Raw genomic sequence first — 10,290 nt, 5'->3', positions numbered from 1 at the left:
AGAGTATATCTATCTATGTATATATATACATATATATATATATATATATATATATATATATATATATATTGTTATGTGTTTGTATCATGTTAATATGTATGTGTAATATAGGACACTAACAGTATCGCCCGGCGTTGCTCGAGTTTGCAAGGGAAATAACTATATAAGCATTTTTAGAGATGTAAAGTATAATAGCCATCTCAATATGGCTAACCACAAAGTGTTACTGTAGCTTTTTACGTTCTGAGATTTAATAATAAATTTTTAGAGAGTTATTTCCCTTATATATGCCAAAAATGCATTAAAAATGGGAAAAATTGATGGTAAATTTTTTTTTAAATTGTAGACTCATCGTAGACGTGCGCTAATACCCAGAAGGGCTTGATATGAATCACGACTATAAGATACCTGGTTTTGGTTAAACTGCACCGCAAAATGTGGGAGTAGTTAGGAGTCTAAATCATAGGAGACAGACAGCACACAACCTCTCTTTTATATATAAAGATTGGGGAATTGTATTGGCTTGAATATGTATGTTTGTGTCTGTTGCTCATCTCAGATTACAATGAAGATGGATTTGCGTGCATGCATATATGCTTGTGTTCTGTGTGTTGTATAGATATGGATGTATATTTGAGTGTGTGTGTAACTGTGTTTGCAAAATGTGTTGTGTTTGTGTGTATATGCACTTACTATGTTATTGGTGTGTTTGTATGCATGCTGGTATGTGTCAATACATGTGCAGGTTTTACCAAGGTTTTGTCACAACCCGAACTATCACAACAAAAACTCCAATGACTATTTGCATTATATATGCCTACATTCACACACACACAAAAACATTTTATCTTTTACTTCTTCCTGTCATTAGATTGTGGCCATGCTGAGGCACCACTTTGAAGAAATTTTAGTTGAACGAATCAACCCCAATACTTTGTTTTAAAGCTTGGTACTTATTCTATCAGTCTCTTGCTGAACAGCTAAGTTACGGGGATGTAAACACACAAACACCAGTTGTCAAGCAGTGGTGGGGGATACACACACACACACACACACTCACTACTTTCAGTTTCCCTCTACCAAATTCACTCACAAGGCTTTGGTTGGCCTGAGGCTGCAGAAGACACCTGCCAAGGTGCCATGCGGTGGGGCTGAACCTCGAGCTATGTGGTTGGGGAGCAAACTTCTAACCACACAGCCATGCCTGCACCTTACATGATAAACTGCACACACACCTACTTACATGCAGTGCTGTCTTAAGTCATGAGTACACAGGACTGTCCTGGAAGTCCTATAGGTCTCCTCTCATTGCTTTACAACTGCTGTTGGTTTGTATATGTCACTTGTAACTTACCAATTCAGCAAAAGAGACTGACATAATAAGTACTAGACTTTAAAAATTATATGTTCTTGGGGTTGATTTATTCAACTAAAACCCTTCAAAGTGATGTCCCAGCATGGCCACAGATTTAACCAGCCTTGACCATCACATCTTTTTGTACAGCTAGAACAGTGTTGAATGTCTCCAGCTCTGAAGATGGTGAGGTGTGATGAGAGAATTTAGCTGCTATTTCTAGCAGATCAAGAGTTAGTTGTTACATAGAAAAGGTGAGTGATAAGGAGGTACTAGAGATGATAAATAAAAGGCAGCGAGCTGGCAGAAATGTTAGCACACTGGGTGAAATGCCTAGTGGTATTTCGTCTGCTGCTATGTTCTGAGTTCAAATTCTGCAGAGGTTGACTTTGCCTTTCATCCTTTAGGGGTCGATAAATTAAATCTTTGCTCTTTCTAAAATTCGAGAGCTCATAGTATGGTTAGCTCCAGAGACTGAAACAATTAAAAGATGAAAGATCCTCTTGCTTTTACAGTTTTTGTTACTTTCCTACAAATATTCAATATCAGTTACATTGTTTTAAGTTTTGCAATAATACTGGGCTACCACAGTTTTCTTATGTAATTTGCACCTAATTTTAATTAAGTATTAAGTATTCTTTTATTCTAAAATTAAGTATTCTTTTATAACTAATAATGTGTTGAATGTTATTTAGAATTTTCAGAAAAAAATCCAAAAGGTAATTAAATATACCACCTGTCCTACAATACATAAGTGTGTGAATGTGTGCACATGTACATTTAGTACCTGTTGTTACTTCCTTACGGTGGTTTCTGTTGGCATCAAGATTTTGGGATAAAGCATTCATCAACAGGCTTTTGTAGTAGTTAAAAAAAGGAAAATACAAGATAATCACTTTGGTGCTTCATACATAAAAACATTGTCAACCATGCTCTTCACACCGTATAATATATATATACATATATATATATATATATATATATATATATATATATATATATATATATATACAAATTGAGATAGGGGTTGTAAATTCAACCCTCCATGGGATAACATATATCCAATATACTGTTAGTGAAGTACCCAACAAAGTTAATACATAAATGTTAAGAATTGCGATGCAATTAATTCATTTACTGTATTATATGGGCAAAGGTAAAATGTTTTACCACAAATTCATAATACAAAATAAGAAAATGGAGAAATACAACCAAATCAAATATCAATTACCAGATAATACCCAATCACATACTTTATTAAACCACCACATAAGATGTAGTCTATATTTATATTTACTTATATTTATATTCCCTTATACATATTGTACTTATTGTATCACATTACTCCTTTATGTACACTGTTTTGTTCTACATTAAAGTCTCTTATGTGGTGGTTTAATAAAGTATGTGATTAGGTATTATCTGGTAATTAATATTTGATTTGGTTGTATTTCTCCATTTTCTTATTTTGTATATGTGTATATATATATATATATATATTTAAATAATGAGGGTGATAAATTGAATATTGACTTAATTAATATCAATTTAAAACCAGTAGCATAGCATATAGAAAAATCTGAAAATTCAGAAAAATTGTAATACATGCGTATAATAGGGATGACCACTAAGTGGACATCCAATATGCTAGAAGAAGATCACCTACAATCTCACTACAAAGAAAAGAATGTTCTCCGGAGAAATTCAGCAAACACCAGAACATAAGTGGGTAAGACAGATGAAAATATATAAAATACAGAATTAATCATAGACCGGTTTCATCATCAACGATTTTACTTATGTAATCATCATCCGTGGACTCTTCAGTACAATCGTTCCAATTCAATATAATTTGTAGAACTCTGCAACTGGGTGTCCCCTTAGTGGTCATCCCTATTATACACATGTATTACAATTTTTCTGAATTTTCAGATTTTTCTATATGCTAGGCTACTGGTTTTAAATTGATATTGACATTAATTAAATTAATATTCAATTTATCACCCTCATTATTTAAATTTTAAATAATTATGTTCTCTAATCGGCAACATTAACTACAGTGAATTATCTACTGTGGAACTGTTTCCAGGATTTAGTGCGCCAGAACTTAGACATTTGAAAGTAACCCCAGTGTAATCGGTAGAACTATACACACGTCTAATTTTATAAGGACAACTAGTGTGTAGTTCTACAAATTATATTGAATCAGAACGATCGTACTGAAGAGTCCACGGATGATGATTACATAAGTAAAATCTACGATTAATTCTGTATTTTATATATTCTCATCTTTCTTACCCACTTATGTTCTGGTGTTTGCTGAATTTCTCTAGAGAACATTCTTTTCTTTGCGGTTAGATCGTCGGTCATCTTCTTCTAACATATTGGATGTCCACTTAGTGGTCATCCCTATTATACGCATATATATATATACACACACACATATTTAGTGTAGATAGTTGGGGTAAATCACAGCTGTTTCCTCTTGTGTGTATGTGTGCATGCACGCAGTGTGCATGTGCATCACTCTCTCTCGTCTTCCTGATTACTATCTAAATATAAACACTTGATCCAAATGTGAAATTTATATTATTTAATTGAGTTCCACCATAAGCTTTGGCATGGTTATAGCTGGATGCTCTTCCTAACACCAACCACTTTACTGTGTGTCCTGGATGCATATTTTTTCATGCCACCAGCACTAGTGAAGCCACCAAATAACCTGTAAAACAGGAAAGGAACAAGAAAAACCCCCTATGACTAATTGGAGACAGTATTTGAGACAGGAAGGTGGCTATTTGCCAGTGTACTTTTGTAGACAAGTCTAGGATCAGACATTAAAAAAATAATATTTAAATTTTGTTTAATTTTTAATCATTTTTAATAAATTTCCAATATTTGTTCTTGATTGTTCTACAAAGAGAAATACTTCAAAATAGCACCTATATTCTTTAACAAAGCATTTGTTAAGCCATACACACCCTTTCATACACACATGTATTTACATATCAATATATACACACATATATTTACATGTATATGTACATATACACATATATACATGTTTTACATATACATATATATATACATATATATATATATGTATTTTTTTTTGATGCCACATATAAAAGCATTATGTATAAAATTCAATACAAGATATATATATATATTTTTTATATTGAAATTTATATATAATTAAAGCTTCCAGATCAACATCATCATTTTATTGCTTTACTCTTGTGTTGATTGTCAATAATTGTATTTTGTTATTTGATATAGTTCAGCTTTGGTATTAGAATTTGTTCAAATTTGCATTTTGAGTGCGAATGTGTGAGCAAGGGTGTGTGTGTGTGTGTGTGTATGTATGTGTGTGTGTGTATGGGGTGAGTGTTTTTATCGAAAGACTTTTTGAGTGGCTTTTCCTCTTGTCAAACTTTGTGAGGAAGACAGTAAAGATGAAGATGTCTATTGAAATTATTTACATAAAAATATTAATAATACTTTTTTTCACAGCATGAAGACATATCTTAAAACTAAGCCTACAATTCTTCATTTTTATTTGATATACTGTCTGTGTTCTTTTCTTTTGAAGAAATGTCTGTGGAAGAATCAGAAGAATTTGGTTGGTCTTTTTCACTATCATTGTCACCACTGTCAGAACTAGATTTTTCACTTTCCTGTCGCTCTTTCTTTACTTGCTTTAGAATTTTGTGAGCTTGGCTATGAGCCAGTTCTTTGAAGTCTGGATCTTGAGTATACCACATAGCCAAACAACAGCGCTGGCCTTTTATAACTGCTTTCACTCCATGATAATCTGCAGCATTAAAGCCAACTAGTCTTCCACACTTTGGTTTCATAGACAACTGGAAATAAAAAGAGAATCATCATTATCATAATCATCATTTAATGTCCATGTTCCAATCTGACAATATCCCATGGACCCAAATACTGTATTGTGTTTTACTCTCTACTTTAGCATGGTTTCTTACAGCTGGATGTCCATCCTAATGCCAATTGCTTTACAGAATGCTTTTTCATGGCACCAGCACTCAGGTTACTATGCAGCTTACAAGACTATGAACCCCGAGTGGTGGTGTGGCAGGTTTAGAGATGGGGGATAAAAGTATGAGAGAAGAGGATAGAACAAAATTGTAATATATGGAGAAGCAACAACGTTGACCAAAATAAGTAGAAATGGCATTTAAGGACTGAATTTTAACGTCTTCACTTCTTTGAAGGTACTCAGAGATACAGCAGGAATCCTTATTAATTAAAATAGTCAGAATCTTTGCTCTTTCTAAAATTCGAGAGCTCATAGTATGGTTGGCTCCAGAGACAATTACAAAGTATTCTTTGAGCCAAAGGAGCTTTTATGTAACCAATCAATCTGCTAGAAATAGCAGCCAAAGCTCCCTCAGATTACATCCTGATGTCTTCAGAAAAAAAAAAAGCAGTCATTCATATGTAAAAATACTGGATGGTTAGAGTAGAATGCTTTCAACCATAGGTTCGCTCAATTAGGACTGAGCTTAGATTAAACAATAACAACATACCCATTTGCATAAATCAGATATAAATAGGAAAAAGCTCAATAAATCATCCAACATCTCAAGCAGGTGACAAAAAGGGCAGTGCTTGAAGTTGAGCAGCACATAGTAACCAACCCTGACAGTAAGATGTTCTGGAAATATGTACATTCAGGCACAGGAGTGTCTGTGTGGTAAGTAGCTTGCTTACCAACCACATGGTTCCGGGTTCAGTCCCACTGCGTGGCATCTTGGGCAAGTGTCTTCTACTATAGCCTCGGGCCGACCAAAGCCTTGTGAGTGAATTTGGTAGACAGAAACTGAAAGAAGCCCGTCATATATATGTATATGTATATATATGTGTGTGTGTGTGTGTGTTTGCATATCTGTGTTTGTTCCCCCCAACATCGCTTGACAACTGATGCTAGTGTGTTTCCATTCCTGTAACTTAGCGGTTTGACAAAAGACACTGATAGAATAAGTACAAGGCTTACAAAGAATACGTCCTGGGGTCAATTTGTTCGACGAAAGGCAGTGCTCCAGCATGGCCACAGTCAAATGACTGAAACAAGTAAAAGAGTAAAAGAGTATTCAAAGCAGAGACTTCACTTCCAGTTGGTCCTTTTGGCAATCCCCATGCAAGCCAGATTACTGACAATCCCAAAGAATGCACAGAACTCATTGCTGAATGCTATGCAGGCATTTTTATGATTGAAAACCAAAACCTACCATCCCCTTCACCTCTGACACCAAATTCTATAACTATGGAATTTACACCTGCAATGCTGCAATGTCACCTGAAGAATAAGTGCAACTATGCCTCTCCTGATCTTGATGGTGTTACATACATGCTTCTCAAACGTAGTGGTTACTTTCTTCTGCTCCAGCTTTCACTCTTCTTTCAGTTCTGTCTTAACAATGGTGCTACCCCCGGAACAGTGGAAAACTGCCAGTGTCATTCCTCTGTTCAAAAAGGGTGACCACACATTACCTGTCAACTATTGTCCAGTCAGTCTTACTAGCTGCATTGCCAAACTGATGTCAGAGAAACACTCTGGAACTTCTGGAATTCTCACAGCCTTATCCATCCCTCACAATTTGGATTTATCCCTATCTCCAGCTGCTGTGATCAACTTATCAAGTTTAACGAAGACATCACCCGGGCCACTGATGGTGGAACCAACACTAATGCTTTTTATGTGACACCAGCACCAATGCTTTTATCTGGCACCAGCACCCACACCAATGCTTTTTGCGTGGCACCTTGATTTTAGGATCTCAATTCTGTTGTGGTGGTCAGGACAGTTTGAGTACAGCATTGTGCCACATACCTCTGTCTTCTGTCATCTCCTTCATAAGGCTCAACATTTTGAGATTGGCCTTCAATACTTCATCTCATGTAATATAGGCCCAAATTTGCATATATGATCAGGGGTTATGTCTTGAGACATTTTTTTGAAAAAAAGTGTCTTATATCTCATCAAATATACTATATTACTAAAGACTAATACTTTACCTGTTCTGACTTATTTGGATAAGCAAAGATGAATTCTCCTCCTGTGAATTCTCCATTTAAGTAGATGATGGCACTAGAATTAAAAGATATCACAAAAACATATAATATAGTTTCATTTCATGGTATTATTTAAACAGAAAATGTAGATGTAAAAGTAATGCAGATGTGTGAATAAGTTCTTCTCAGAATTGATTGAAGGAACCCGAGGGAAGAACATTACCTGTAATCTCTTTGTATATAGGCTGGTACTTCTTTTAAACAGGTACCATCAGGCTGAAGAAGACAGTTGTCTGCATGGATTGGATGAGATAAATCACTCCGGTCTAATTCATCTTCTGAGGACAAAAATTAAAAGTTTTAAAAATTATTGTCATCAACATCAGCATTGTATGTTTTTCACTGCTGACATAAACCGAACAAGTTTTTCCGTCCTTGTTTTTGTATACATTCGATGCTTTCTTCCAAGGAATCTTATGCTCTTAGCTTAGTTTTTCCTTGGGGCTGGCCAGATTGGAGCAATCTCAAGATTAATCAGCCGAAATTGCGAGGATGATCTGGTTCTTGATTGAGGATAGAAAGCTTTGAATGACCCGTCCTTGTTTTTTTGTATTGTCTATGTGGATGTTTTGTTGTCCCTTTTTGTATCACCTAGTTGTCTGGATGTTTTGCGTTCTTGTCCCATTTTGTATTTTATATATATCTCTATATATATAAAGCTGAAGTTGTTTGTGTATGGCAGATTTAGTAGCCTTCAATTAACATTATCTCCTCCGAGACCCTGTGGCGCAAGTTGACCAAAATTGAAAGTAAGATAGAAGAAGGCTTGCTCTTCCTTCCGTAGAAGAAAAAATTCAAATCGGACCATGTTAACACCAAAAATTATTTACATCAAAAAGGTGCTTTTTTCTATGAAAATCCCTATCTTTTACGATTTTTTGACTGCTGTGTCACCATTTTTCAGGGTATTTCAACCAGAAAAATGTTCACTTAAAGAGAATAATAAGCTACTTTTCAAAAATTCCAATTCTATAGGGTCGAAACAAACCTGAGCAACGCCAGGCAATACTGCTAGTATATATATATATATAGGTACTTGGTTTGATATTTTATCAATAATTAGGTCCATCTTCAACACATTCCAAACCAATATGCTAACACTCCATCTCTTCATCACCTCGAAATCCAGTTTCTACCAAAGCATCACTATCTCTGTACCTATTAGGTCACTGTAGCATTGCCTTATTTCAACTACCCTCTAGATATCTGCATTCTATGCAAAGCCCTCACATCATACACACACACTTCCTAGATACTTAGGTACTTCAAGGCAGCTGACTAGTGAGAGTTCTGGTAGTCCCTATCCTTAGCAGAACATGTACTTCGTACCTGACTAAGTAGTTGACTGAAACCTCCCTATTAGAAATGTCCCTCCACATCTCACATACAACTAAAATTTATAATACCAAATCTCTGCAAATTTCACTCGCAGCTTCTCTGCAGTAGATCAGGCAAAAAACATGGCCTACAATGCCAGGGAAAAAAATTGCTCATCCACGCAAAGTGCACAGCTCTTACCCACCACTACAAATTATGCAGCATCATCATCTGAAATATGAGAGTGAGCTGAAAAGTTCATAGGCTGATCAAGATACTCTCATGAAATGTGATCAAATGAGTTTTATTTTTCAGCATAGTCCCTCTTGAAATCCACATACTGTAAATCCTCGAGTATAGTCCGCTCTTGAGTATAATACACAGGGGAGTTTTAGGGGGCTGTACCTCTGAAAAACCTAAACCTTGTCTATAATACGCACCCCTTCTCTAACTTGAGTCAAGGCGGTCTGTATAACGTTCTTGGTTTGTAAAAATGTATATGGTAACGTCCTTTATTATTATTGTATATATAACATAATGCAAACGTGTAACTTTTTTGTGCATTTTGTTTGCAGAAAATAAAGAAATAACAGCAAAAATGTTTAATAAATGTTGCTTACTGCAAGTTATGGGTGATTCTTTTATGACTTCATTGCTTTCAGGATTAACTTAAGGTATTTTCGCGCCCGACATCACAAAATGCATATGAATAAACATTGCCGGACAGCAAATAGAGACTTGGACATTGCTTAGAAAATAATTTTCATTTCTAACCTCGTATATAGTACGCACTAGGGATTTTGACCTTTAAATTTTGGGAAAAAAATGCGGATTATACTCAAGGATTTACGGTACTTCTTCGATCAGTATTGTAGTGCTCAGATCCCATAAGTGCAGAAGCTTTCATCTTGTTGGTTAAAAAAGTCATCAACAGCAGATACAACATCATCATCATTGTGATGCTGGTTCCCAGCCAAGTATTTTTTCACTTTCAGGAACAGATGATAGTCAGATACGATCAAATCAAGAGAATAGGGTAGGTGATCTACCAGTTCAAAGCCTTCATGTATCTCTCATAGCCAGCAAGTTCTATCACCCACAAAATAATAGTCAATCACCTTTATGATCCTTTTGACAGTCACCCGTCTATTTTCCTCATGTCAAATATCCAACAATTTAGTTGCTGACTTTACATTACATTTAGTAATCTCCAATTATTCTTTTACTTGTTTCAGTCATTTGACTGTGGCCATGCTGGAGCACCACCTTTAATCGAGCAACTAGACCCTGGGATTTATTCTTTGTAAGCCCAGTACTTATTCTATCGGTCTCTTTTGCTGAACCACTAAGTGACGGGGACATAAACACACCAGCATCAGTTGTCAAGCAATGCTAGGGGTACAAACACAGACACACAAACATACACACACACACACACACACACACACACACACATACATATATATATATATATATATATATATATATATATTATATATATATATACATATATACGACGG

The 10,290-nt window shown here is 35.3% G+C and overlaps 1 protein-coding gene across 4 annotated transcripts in view; it reads right to left on the bottom strand.

Moving 5' to 3' along the window:
- Positions 1-4,205: 4,205 nt before the first annotated feature.
- Positions 4,206-10,290, bottom strand: part of LOC115211627 (prolyl 3-hydroxylase 1) — a 201,578-nt gene continuing 195,493 nt past the window's right edge. For all 4 annotated transcript variants that reach the window (XM_029780247.2, XM_029780250.2, XM_029780248.2 and 1 more), the window contains 3 exons: positions 7,617-7,731; positions 7,397-7,469; positions 4,206-5,217 (listed from right to left, as the gene is read on the bottom strand). In XM_029780247.2, the coding sequence (XP_029636107.1) occupies positions 4,894-5,217; positions 7,397-7,469; positions 7,617-7,731 (512 nt within the window). In that variant the 3' untranslated portion in view covers positions 4,206-4,893. The remainder of the gene's footprint in view (positions 5,218-7,396; positions 7,470-7,616; positions 7,732-10,290) is intronic.

The sequence above is a fragment of the Octopus sinensis genome, linkage group LG5, assembly GCF_006345805.1.
Source record: "Octopus sinensis linkage group LG5, ASM634580v1, whole genome shotgun sequence".
NCBI lineage: Eukaryota > Metazoa > Mollusca > Cephalopoda > Octopoda > Octopodidae > Octopus > Octopus sinensis.
The sequence above is the reverse complement of the archived record's forward strand: the minus strand, read 5'-3'. Positions and strand labels throughout refer to the sequence as shown.